Source organism: Moschus berezovskii, chromosome 14, assembly GCF_049115385.1.
Source record: "Moschus berezovskii isolate FMDL1 chromosome 14, NW_MosBer_1.0, whole genome shotgun sequence".
Lineage (NCBI taxonomy): Eukaryota > Metazoa > Chordata > Mammalia > Artiodactyla > Moschidae > Moschus > Moschus berezovskii.
Window position 1 is genome coordinate 79,005,652 of NC_142473.1, and position 12,065 is coordinate 79,017,716.

At 56.5% G+C, this 12,065-nt stretch overlaps 1 protein-coding gene across 7 annotated transcripts in view; it reads left to right on the top strand.

Annotated features, from left to right (window-relative positions):
- The window catches only part of CD82 (CD82 molecule), a 55,060-nt gene that overhangs the window by 41,822 nt on the left and 1,173 nt on the right, over positions 1–12,065 (top strand). For all 7 annotated transcript variants that reach the window (XM_055423885.2, XM_055423888.2, XM_055423886.2 and 4 more), the window contains 3 exons: positions 9,095–9,196; positions 11,442–11,648; positions 11,936–12,019. In XM_055423885.2, coding sequence (XP_055279860.1) covers positions 9,095–9,196; positions 11,442–11,648; positions 11,936–12,019 — 393 coding nt within the window. The remainder of the gene's footprint in view (positions 1–9,094; positions 9,197–11,441; positions 11,649–11,935; positions 12,020–12,065) is intronic.

The following is a 12,065-nucleotide window of genomic DNA, read 5'->3' on the forward strand; positions in this document are numbered from 1 at the left end:
GAGACGGTCCATGAAAGCGTTATTCCCATGTCAGAGGGAAGACCCTCAGTGTTAAGGAATAGAAAATCAGACATACTTGGGCTTAAACTCTAAGGACGTATGTTGTTGATTTAACCAGAAGTCAGGTTTGGAAGCTCAAGAGGCCCTGGTCCTGGCTGTCTGTTCAGCATCCTCATCATGTCATCTTTCCTCCATCATGCCACTCACCTCATGGTCACAGGATGGCTGCCACAGCACCAGGCCCGACATCTGCTGCTGTGGCCAGTAGAAAGAGAGTGGGGCAGTGCCAGCCACGGCCATCCCTTTTATCCGAAAAGCAAGCCCCCGACCAAGCAAGCAAGTCTGGGGCAGTGCCAGCCACGGCCATCCCTTTTATCCAAAAAGCACGCCCCCGACCAGTCTCCTCCAGACTGAGTTTTAAAGGCACTCCTAGCTTCAAGGGAGGCTGAGAAAGTGAGTATCCAGCTTTCAGACTCTAAAGACAGAGACGCAAGAGAGAAGGGGGCTGTCTGTTGGCCACTGGGAGTGCCAGTTGATTGTGGCTGTCACAGCATTATGGAGCACCTACTCGGTGCAGTTGGTATTTCCTAGGGGCTTTATGCACATTATCTCTTCCCGTCCTCCCAGCAGCTCTGCTGTGTCAGCCTTATGTTGATGGGCCAGGAAGCAAATGCTCAGAGAGATGATTTTCAACGACAGCATCCGTAATAGTAACAATAGCCCCGTATCCCTAATCCCTGCTGAGCACACACCAGATCCTCGGCTCAGTGTCAGCCGCTTTCCATGCCTTCTCTTCCTGAGCCCCACCTCCTCATGCTCCAGGTGAGGGCTGAGGGCATACAGTGGCAGTAGCCAGGCCAGGGGAGGGCCCAGGCGCCACGAGGCCCATCGGAGTTCACCCTGGGCCCAGCTGAGGCTGGATCCTGCCTGTCCTCCAGGACCACACTTCTCATCTACCCACAGGGCTGCAGAGCCAGTGGCCATGCCGACTCCTACATTTTACCACTTGAAGGTCAAGTTGCCACAGATCCTTCTTGGAAGGAAGTTGAGAAAGCATCCTAGCCACATCGTCAAGTAATACTTCAGAGAATTTAGAACAAGCCTGGTACTAAACTCTGTGTATATACTGCGTTTATTTGTTCCTCAGAGCGAGCCTTTGAGGTCCTGGGTATGAGTACCCTCATTTTCAGATGTGGAACCCAAGGCACAGAGGGGTTAAGTCACTGGGCCAAAGGTCACACAGCTAGGAAGTGGCAGAGCCAGGGTTTGAATCCAGGCAACCTGGCTTCCTGGTTCACGCTGCTGAAATTTTCGCTATAGTGGTTCCCACCTGAATGAGCTTTGCTTATTTATAATCTACCCAGTCTGTTTCCTAGGAGCATTGGAGCTAGCTTCCAACGTAGGCATGCTGCTGCTGCTGCTGCTAAGTCGCTTCAGTCGTGTCCGACTCTGTGTGACCCCATAGATGGCAGCCCACCAGGCTCCCCCGTCCCTGGGATTCTCCAGGCAAGAACACTGGAGTAGGTTGCCATTTCCTTCTCCAGTGCATGAAAGTGAAAATTGAAAGTGAGGTCGCTCAGTCGTGTCCGACTCTTAGCGACCCCATGGACTGCAGGCTACCAGGCTCCTCCGTCCATGGGGTTTTCCAGGCCAGAGTACTGGAGTGGGGTGCCATTGCCTTCTCTGAACGTAGGCACAGAGCAGCTAAAGTCAATATAAGGAATATCAGAAGACACACAGAGAGAAAAGAAAAACTCTATTCCTGAGCTGGGGGACAAGATACTCATGGGAGCTTAGAGCTAACTTGAATACTGAGCTTCCTGGCCACCAAGGTCAAAGGGAAAATAGCAGTTTAGTAGATGAAAGGAAGTTGGCTTGGTTACCAGACAGAAAGCCAATGTTGAGGGAAGGGACGCTACTCTCCCAGGGCAAGTGTTGCAGGATTAGGTCTTCATTTCCACTGTGTGGCACTTGGGGCTTCTCTGGGCCCCAGTCAGTGGCACATTACCAAGAGAGTGGATGAGAACGGGGCCCCAGTGAGCGGTTCCTGTGACTCAGAAGCTCGTCAAAGGGTGTCGGGCAGTCCGCCCCTTCACCCCCGTGTTGTCCCATCTCACAGTAATAAAGTGTCCATCTGTGAGCACCAATCATGTCCCAGGGGCTGAGCTAGTCGCTTGACACTCGTTTTAGTTTTACTGGCATTTTCAAGTTTAAGAAACCGAGGCCCAGGAAGGCAGTGACTTTTGGCCCTGGTCACATGCGGTTCAAATGCGACAGGGCAGAGATTCCCATCCACTCCAACCTGAGGCCTGTGCTTCCCTCTACTTACACGCTGCCTCCCCTCTAGCTGGCATAATCTGCTTGGCTGCCAACCAGGAGCCATGTCCCAGAGGCGACGCCCAGCCCCAGAGCTGGGCTGGTTTGGAGGCTCAGCTCTCCTGGCTCTAGCCCAGGCTGTGTGTATCACGGTACCCCACTGCCCCCTTCTCTGCCTCCCCCCAAGCCCCCAGACTCCACACTTCATGCCCCAGCCCCCAGCCCCAGCCCCCAGCCCACCTCCTCTGGAAAGCAGGGGGAAGTTTCCTGGCTTCGCTGGGGAAGTTCTGGCGCCACCCGATCGCCCGAGTTGGAATGAATGATTTATTTTTTCTTTCCCAGCACATTGTAAATCCCAGTGGAAGACTAAACATGCCCTTGGTGGTGTTTATTCCTGCAGATGAGGCCCAGCTGGGGAGGTGGGACTTGGGTGAGCCTGAAGGAAAAAGGCTTTTTTGGAAGGCGACGGGCCCTGTCTCCACCTCTCGCCGGCCTCCTGAGCAGGTGGGAGGGACTGACCCCTGGGGTCTCCCTGAAGTGGTCTCCAGTGTCCTTCCTGCCAGCAGCCACTGTTCCCAGGGCGGCAGCAGGGGAGGCTGGGCGCCTTGGGCCAAGCACGGGCCTTCCAAGCTATGGGGTCTGCTTCTGTCAACGGAGGAGAATAGACCTGGTTGGCTTCCCCAAAACCCCAGGGTTGCTAGGAGCCCAGATTTCAAGGCTTGTGGAAAACACAGATGTGCTGGCGCAGGGCCTGGCCCCCAGAACCGAACTGCCCATGCCGGAGCCCCGCTCTGAGGCCCTTGGCGAGTTACTGAGCCCTCTGTGCCGCTGCTTCGTCCTTTGTCAAGCGGCAGCGGTCCTGCAGGTCCGCTCTCCCTTAGCCATAATTCCAAAGTCCAAAAACACTTCAGAAACCCAACATACCACTCACAATTCATTTGGTGGCAAAATCGAACCCGGATGGAAATGAGCTTGTTGATGGCCTTGGCTTACCCGCTTTAGGTGCCCCCTGGGAAATACAGAATGGAAGAAATTGTGGGGGTGACACGCGGCCCTCCAGCCCTGCCTAAAATCTGACTGTTTCTCAGTGCCAGAGCGCACTGGCCCCAAAGGCCACCTTCTAAGTAGGGCACCGAGGGTGGAGAGCGCTGACAGATGGGAAGGCCTAGTGTCCACCTGGCCCAGAGCAGATGTGTGCTGGCATCACTGCAAGAGTTTGCTATTATTGTCTCTGTTGCTGGCTTCACTAATGCCTCGTAAGGGCTCAGTAAATGGGCAGCTGTTCCTGCTGTCACCAGTATCAATGTTCATATTAGCAAGGGCTGTGGGAACCGGAGTTTAGGTATGGAGTTAAGATTCCTCTGGCTGTTTCCGGTCTGATCATTACCCAGCCCCGACTTAGTGGGAAAAACTCAGGTCTGGGTTCTGCCGTTGCCTGCTATGTGGCCTTGGACATGTTACTCAGCCTCTTTGAGTTCCTGGTCACCTCTTGGGCCATTCCCAGCTCTGTCACTCTGGGATGCTGGTTTGTTCTTTCCGGGTGGTGGAGGGTGGGCAGGGGTCAGTGCAGAAGAGGGTGAACTAGTAACCGGTTCCCAGAATGTGCTGGGTGCTGGGCTGGGTGCACTCACACAGGCCGTCCCATTGACCTGCACGCATGAGGCCACTGAGGCTCTGAGAGTTTGTATCAGGGGGCTTCCCTGGTGGCTCTGATGGCAAAGAATCTGTCTGCAGTGCAGATGACCCGGGTTCAGTCTCTAGGTCGGGAAGGTCCTCTGGGAAAGGGAATGGCATCCCACCCTCGTATTCCTGCCTGGAGAACTCCATGGACAGAGAAGCCTGGCAGGCGACAGTCCATACGGTCGCAAAGAGTCAGACATGACTGAGCGACTCATACTTTCACTTTCAACCTGAGCAGAAGGCCTGAGGGCTGAGAGCGTTAGGGGAGGGGCTCGCGTGGTCTGGGTGGTCGCCGGGGCGGAGGCAGGGGGGTGGTGGTGGTGACAGGGGCTCAGCTGGACTGTTATGTGCTCTGCAGAGAGGGTGGCTGGCCAGGAAAACCATTTTTCCCTTCCTCCTCCTTCCCTTCCCACGCGAGAGGCCCGCAGTAGCCAACCAGGCCCACAGGAGGGAACACACAGGTGATTAAACGAGCTCCTGGAGGACAGCGTGTTCTGTGAGACAGCTCTCCCTGCCGTGGAAACTTCCTGATTCACTAGCCTGGGTTTCCACTGCCACAGGGAGGTGGCTGGAGTCGGGACGGGGGTGGTGGGGACCTTTCTCTTCCCTTTCGGGAAAGGGGAAGAAGGCACCCGGACTGTCCTTCTGGAAAGGGGTTGTGGAGACCGGTGGGCAGAGACTCTCAAGCACCTGCGCATCTGGCTCCAGCACCTGACTCGGGCCCCGCCTTAAGGAAGCCTGTCGTGGGGGTGGGACAGAGGTACATGGCTTGGCCCCCTGCTGAATTCTGCGGTAGCTGGTTTTGTAGATTGCAGCCAGACTTTCAGGAAAGACCTCGGTGGTCACTAAGAGTGAGAATGCTACCCGCTGCACATCTTTCAGGGCAGTGGGTCCCCATTTCTTACCAGGTTCCCAGGATGAAGACTCAGAGTGCTCGGCATCCCCTTCTGTGGGTCCAGGGGGAGGGGGCGAGAAGGTGGGGGTCCCTTTCATTGCACGGGGACCCCTCATTGTGACAGGCAGTTTGGCACATAAGAGCATGGAGATAGGGCTGAACCCCATCCCAAGGAGCCTGCAAAGGAGCCTGGAGATTTACCCTGGGGAGGAAGGGGTAAAGGGAGATGAGTTTGGGTCTCAAACATCTGAATGACATTTGTCCTGGGAGAGAACGATTCGATTTGTTCTGTGTGGTCCCAGCTGGGACTTGGGAGGGAGAGGGAAGATGGAAACTAATGGACAGAAGTCATTTGGGCTCAACTTAAAATGAACTGATTGTACCAAGAGCCTCCCTGTAATGTGCTATTTTGTGTGGTACTGAGTTCCCCATCAAGGGAGCATTTAAGCAGAGCCTGGAAAAGTATGAAAAGGATTCTTACATTTGGATGAAATTCTGGACTCAAAGATGACTTCTGATTGTACCTCTCTCATAAAAGTCACACTGCAAAGTGACATAAAAGCATAGCATGGGGGAGGGGTGGGGGTGAGGGTGGCAGGGGCGGGGTCAGGTGGAGATGGTGGGTGGCTTGCTGTGATAGGATCTCAGGGTCCTGGAGATGCACATAGCAGGTGATGGTTGTATCTCCACAGCTTGCCAGCTGTCTGATCTTGTGAGGTTGTTCTCACTGTCTGAGCTTGGTTTTCTCTTGGGGGAAGTGGGGAGGATGGTATTGGGCAAGACCAGGGCCAGCTTCCTAGGTGTGTTCACTGAGCAGCCACACAGCCATCCCACGCTTAGAAGGTTTCTGCACTTGGGCTGATGTCTTGAAATCCCTAATCATTTTGAAGTAAGGAGCCTTGCATTTTCACTTTACTCTGGGCTGTAAATTATGCAGCCATTCCTGGGCAAGCCTCTTTATCACATGTAACAGTAACCCAACTGAAACTGGCCCGACCTGGCTGCAGGCTCAGCTGGGTCCAGGCTTCTAAAGGCTGCCACCGGCACTATCTTCATCTTCAGCCCTGCTCACCTCCGTTGGCTTCAGGCCAGCTGTCCCCAGGGGGCTTTGGGCTGGCCCCTCAGGCCCTCATCCCACCAAATTAGCGGAAAGTGAGGGCCTTCGGGTGTGACCTTGGGTCACTTGCCCATCCTTGAACCACTCGCTGTGCCAGGGTGTAGAAGGCGCTAAGTGGCAGCCTGGGTTTTTGCTTGCCTCTGGCAGCGAGCAGGCGGGACTCCTCGGCCACATGGAGGGTTTGAAGGGTGCTTACTGCTAAGGAAGGGAGACGCTGTTTCAAGAAGGGAGAGTGGACACGGGGCAGGCAGAAACCACAGAGTGGCCCCTGCAGGGGTGAAGTGTGATGGCGAGCCGCTCCTCCCTGCTCCTCCCTGTCTTGGGAACAGCCTGGTTGCCAGGGTAACTTCCCCAGGCTCCCGACACTGCCTCCTGGGCGTTGGGGTCCCAAGGCATCAGCTCCGAGCTGAATCAGCCCCTGCTGCCGTGGCCCGCATGGCCCAATTGTGTCCCTCAGCCACATTCTGGGCTGGAGGATGGATGTGGTGTTTCCATGGAAACCACCCGGCCTCAGTGGAAACCACCCAGCTTCCATCGCCTTCTCATTTCTAGGGCTGAAACGGGGAAGTCTGGGCTGTTGTGGCAACCATGCCGGGCATAAATAGAGCCCGGGTCGGTGGAGGAGGGCCGCTGGGAGGATGTGGGGGGAGACCGCTGTCCCTGCAAGTGCCCCTGGGGACCCCCTTCTTTCCACGCCTCAGGGGTCACCTGCTCACTGGGGAGCAGAGGTTGCGTGGAGAGGGTCGGGGCAAAGAGACTCAGATTCTGCAGGCACAGCCCTCGCTGTATGACATGTGCAAAGCACCGAGCTGCTCTGGTTTAAAACTGCTCTTTGCCATGACCTCAAGGGGTTTCATTCCAAACAAGAGAATTGAGGTAGCTTAAAATGATACCTAGGCAGCTTTTAATTATTCGTTAAGAGAATTTTAAAGTAAGTGGTCCTTGTCAGCACTGGAGAAAAGACTATGTTCACATCTGTGAGTTAACCTAATGTCTAACTTTACATTTTTAATTCTCCATGATACTGCTATAATATATCGTGCATTGCACTACACAGCCATATGGTCTGTAGATTTGTGTAGACTTCCATAGATTTTGACCAAATTAAACATATTAAAGATAAAGTGCTAAAGAAAAAGAGAGAAAGAAACTGGTCTGACCTATTGCAAGCGACGGCCATGTGGTTTAAATGCTGACAGAGCTCAGTGGGTAAAAACGGGTTCTGGAGTCAGTCAGACCTGGGACCAAACCCCAGCTCTTCACATGTTGGCGGTGAGACCTTGGGCAAGTTAATCTCCCTGGGCCTTGTTTTCTGCCTCTCCATAATACCTAGGCCATTGAGCTGCCTGGAGGGACAGTCAAATAATGCATTAAAAGTCCTTTGCGCGGTACTGGTAATAACAAGCTTGATCAAAGTTGGCTGCTACTGTTGTGATTAGTTACTGACAGGCTAGCTTTGCAAATTGTAGATCTCTGCCAGTAAAACCAGAGAAATATTTGACTTGGAAATTTATGGTAAGAGAGGGACAGAGTGTGATCCTGGGGTGGGCTGGGGGTGGGTCTGCCTGGGAGGGGGCTGGTTTCCCAGGGCGGGTGAACGCAGGGGGCCGGGCCGCAGGGCTATCTGGAGGATGTGGGTTCTTTGAGCCCTGCGTTCGTGGGAGCTGGAGGAAGCCCCGCTCACGGAGTTCTGAGCCAGCTCACTCTGAAAGCCCCCATCTGGAGGTCCCTGTCCCACCTCCCCGACTCCTCTTTCTCAGGAACTGAGGGGCAGGCATGGGGCCGTCCCCTCAGTGTTCCCGCTCCTCTCAGGCCTCTTGCCCCGAGGTTCTGTGGGGCCAAGAGGTGGCCATGAGCAGCCTGTTCCAGCTGGGGCGACCGGGGAGGCCCCTGAGCAAGGTCTGCAGGTGGGGTCAGTTTGGGTCTCACCTCCCGCTGTACAGTGGGCTGGTTCCTGAAAAACTGCCGTCGGTGAGCTCCTCTGTTCAACCCCCAGAAAGAGGCCTTGGGGGCAGAGGAAGCCTTTTGATCCCTGCACCTCACACCCACCGGCTTTATAAACGAGTGTTTCCTCTGCGGGGTTAGCAAAAAGCAGGTGCTTCCCTCTCCCCCCGACAGGGACCCTACGTTCCCAGCCAGTCTAGGCAGATGTGAACTTGGGGGGGCCCTGGAGCTGGGCAGGTGACGGGTTCCTCGTGCTCTCATTCCCCATGCTCGCCGCACACTTCCCCTGGCCAGGCTGGCTCAGACTCAGTCGCTGCCCCCCACGGAGCTGATGTTCTAGTCAGGGAGAGACCATAAATCCTGGAAGCACATGAGCGTGCTATGATGAGGCTACAAGGAAAAACCTACAGTGGGCCTCCTCTGCAGGATAAGGGGGGCCTGGCAGGGGATAGGGAAGGGCTGAGATTTTCATGGGTGCTTCGGGAAAGCCGTTTGTGGAGGAGCCATTTGAGGAGAGCTCTAAAGAAAGTGGGAGAATGAGCCACATCCATATTTGGGGGAAGAAGATTTTAGACTGAGGGGACAGCAAGTGCAAAGGCCTGCAAAGGCCCCAGGCAGGAGTGCGCCTTGCCCAGAGACCCGCGTAACTGAAAAGGAAGGCAGAAGAGCAGAGGAAACGGGTCTGGAAGCAGCAGGGCCAATTCTGTAAAGCAATTATCCTTCAATTTAAAAAGTTAATTAATTAAAAACAAAGAAACAAAAAGAACTGGGCCAAAAGGTGTAGGGCCTTGTGGGCCTCTGGGAAGACGGCAGTGTTTCTCCCGAGCTTGGTGAGATGCCTGCCGCTGGAGAGTTTGCAGCAATGGCGTGGACAGATCCTTGTCCACAGGCTCCTGTGCTGTTGAGTGCTGAGGGGACGGGCGGGCGGGGGTGGCTGACCCTGACTGCACTGGGGTTCGGGGGGGCTGGCGCCCAGGGAGGACCAGGAAAGTGGTTGGAACGGGTGACAACACGCTTCTGAGCGGTGAGTGTAGCCCCGGCGTTTCAGGGCACGGCGGAGAGGCAGCTCAAACACGTGTGACCAGGGATGGGGTCGCGGGTTTGGAGTGTGCTGACCGTGGTCCGTGCTCTCTCCTCCGCAGCTGAAGCAGGAGATGGGCAGCATCGTGACCAACCTCATCCACAACTACACGGACGGCTCTGGGGACAACCTGCAGGAGGCCTGGGACTACGTGCAGGCTCAGGTGAGGGACACGCGGACAGGCTTCTGGGCGCCTGAGGGCCTGGGTGTGCCCGACAGACAAGCTAGTGGTTTGAGTGTCAGTGTGTGTCTGCTGGGGTCAGGCGCTCCTGAGCAGCCCCTCTTCCTGCCCGACCCCCAGTGACCCCCACAACTCTTTGCCCAGGGGCCCTGGGCCCGGAGGCTGATCCAGGATTCACAGTACTCTCCCCACCCCTGGCCAGAGAGTTGAGGGCAGTCCTCCGTCCTCTCCTCTCAAGCCAGGCTGGGCGCTCCCCCTGGAGGTTACAAAACCGCGTGTCCAAGCTGAGAGGCTACCCAGGGTGAGGTCCGCCTCTGGGGAGGTGGCACGGGAACCTTCCGGGGCGAAAGGAATGTTCTATTCAAATTTTCATCCAGGCGGCGGTTGTGTCATCGTGGGTGGAAAAGTTCATCAAGACACACTTGTTCACTTCAGTGTGAAGTGAAGTCGCTCAGTCATGTCCGACTCTATGCCCTATCTTCAGGGGATCTTCCCAACCCAGGGACTGAACCCAGGTCTCCCGCATTGCAGGCAGATGCTTTACCGTCTGAGCCACCAGGGAAGCCCCGTACACCTTAGCATATTTCACCTCAGTTAAAGTGGAGGAGAGAGGCAGGATGACTGACTGCGTTCCCAGCCTGCCTTGATGTCCGGGTTCCTGCCTTAATGTCAAACCAGTCACCACACATAGCAAACGTCCTTGGTGATAAGGTCCCAGACACCCCCCTTGGGTGGTCCCAGATGTTGTGCGTCCTCGGACGGGACCTGCCCTCCCCGGGCAGTAGCCACCCCCTCTGTCACAAGAGGACCGGCTGGCCCTGCCCGACCGCTGCCTTCGGGGAGGCCTGTGGGGGTGAGGGGCAGGGAAGGGACAGCACAGGCAAGCCTGACACCAGGAGACCCCGGAGACTGGAGGCGGGTCTCTGCCCTGGCCACGCGGGCACATCTGTTCTCCGGGCAGTGAAGGAGGGGAGGGCGGCGCTTCCTGGCCTATGTGTGTCCCCGAGGTTTGGAGACACGGGGGCCTGTGTCACCTGAGAGGCTCCAGGCGCATGGGAAGGCACTGTCATCCTTTGGTTCGATCCACAACTGCTGACAGCCTTTGCTGAGATCAGAGGGAGCGGGGTGGGGCGTGGGGGTTCCCAGGATAAACACCCTTCAAGAAGCCTGAGGCAGAGGTGGGTTTCTGTGGAGACGGTGAGCACCCCGTCAGGGGAGGAGGTGGACTGACTGGGGGAATTCCTGCAGCAGGCAGGACCTCCGGGTGACTTGATGTCTATCAGGTGCTGCTTGGGATGGCGGTAAGAAAACAGAAGGCGAGTCAGGCTCCCAGGGGCTGAAATACAAAACTCAGCTACTTCCTGACTCAGTCTCCTCACCTCTAAAATGGGACTATTGATCCACGCTCACGTGTGATGAGTTTATAAGGCCCGAGGCCCTTACCATGTGGCCAGTGAGTGATGATGTTTATTATGATAAACAGACGCCGAGACAGGGGGCGTCCTTGCAGGGGCCCCTGGTGAGCAGGGCTCTGTCTGGTGCTTGAATGACCAAGAGAAGCGGCCTCACTTTGCCTGGGTGTGGGAGGGGCTGTGGGTGCCCCCCAGAGGCGCCAGCCTTTCTTGCTGGAGGGGAGGCATCCAGCAAGAAAGGAGCAAGGTAGAAGATAAACCCTCGACTAGAAACAGCGGTCGGGCAGGAGCGGGTGAACGCCTGAGTGTGCCTGGCACGCCCCCTGCTGGCCACCGCGCTGCCGTGCAGGAACCCCTCACTTCAGACGGGAGGGGGGCCGGCGGGGAAGTGACCACGTGCTGGCATGGTGGCACGCAGCTCACCCGCACTAGCCCTTCAGCCCTGGCAGAGCGGCTGTCATCACCCCATTCTCCAGATGAGGAAACTGGGGCTCAAAGAAGTGCAGCAACTTGTCCTGCACACCCATGTCCTTTCAACTTGACCGTCCCTTCTGTTGTTTTCTAATTTTGCAGCTTCTGATTTTGTTTCCTGCTGTTTTCATAGTTTATGGTGTATCCTGAGAGCCTCTTTCAACTCCTTGTGGCTCACAAAGCTCAAAGTGAAAACTAAACTCTAATCCTGGGGGTTTGGCTGAGACTTGGGGGGGATGGGAGTTGGGGGGCAGACCTGGGCGGGGCAGATCTGAGCTCCTGTCCAGGAAGCCCCCAGTTGAGCGGGCGGTGGGCTCGAGCACCCTGTCCCCTCCCCCACCCAGGTGAAGTGCTGCGGCTGGGTCAGCTTCCTCAACTGGACAGAAAACGCCGAGCTCATGAATCGCTCCACCATCACCTTCCCCTGTTCGTGCAAGAAGACTGATGAGAATGACACCCTCATGACGCCACAGAAGGGCTTCTGCGAGGCCCCTTTTGGCAATGGGACCCAGAGCGGCAACAACCCCGAGGACTGGCCGGTGTACCAGGAGGTGCGTGGATGGTGGTCGGGGGTGGGGGCGGGGCACAGTGGGTTCAGACCCTCCGGTCCCGCCGCCCCTGGGCTGTTGCTCCATCGTCCTTTCTTCGCGGAGCTATTCCTGTCTTCCTTTGACTCGTCTGTTTGCTCATGTGCACCTTCATCTTTGCGCTCACCAGTGGATCCATTCGAGGACCACCCAGACCTCCGGGCTGGGGGTGGGCCCCGCCCCCGGTGATCCTGCGTGTCGGGGTGATGCGGCCCATCGTGGGGTGACGTGGCTGTGTTCTCTGCTCGTAGGGCTGCATGGAGAAGGTGCAGGGCTGGCTGCAGGAGAACCTGGGCGTCATCCTCGGCGTGTGCGTGGGCGTCGCAGTCATCGAGGTCTGGGTCCCCTCCCCTCCAACCCCCGCCCCGTGCTGCCCACCCC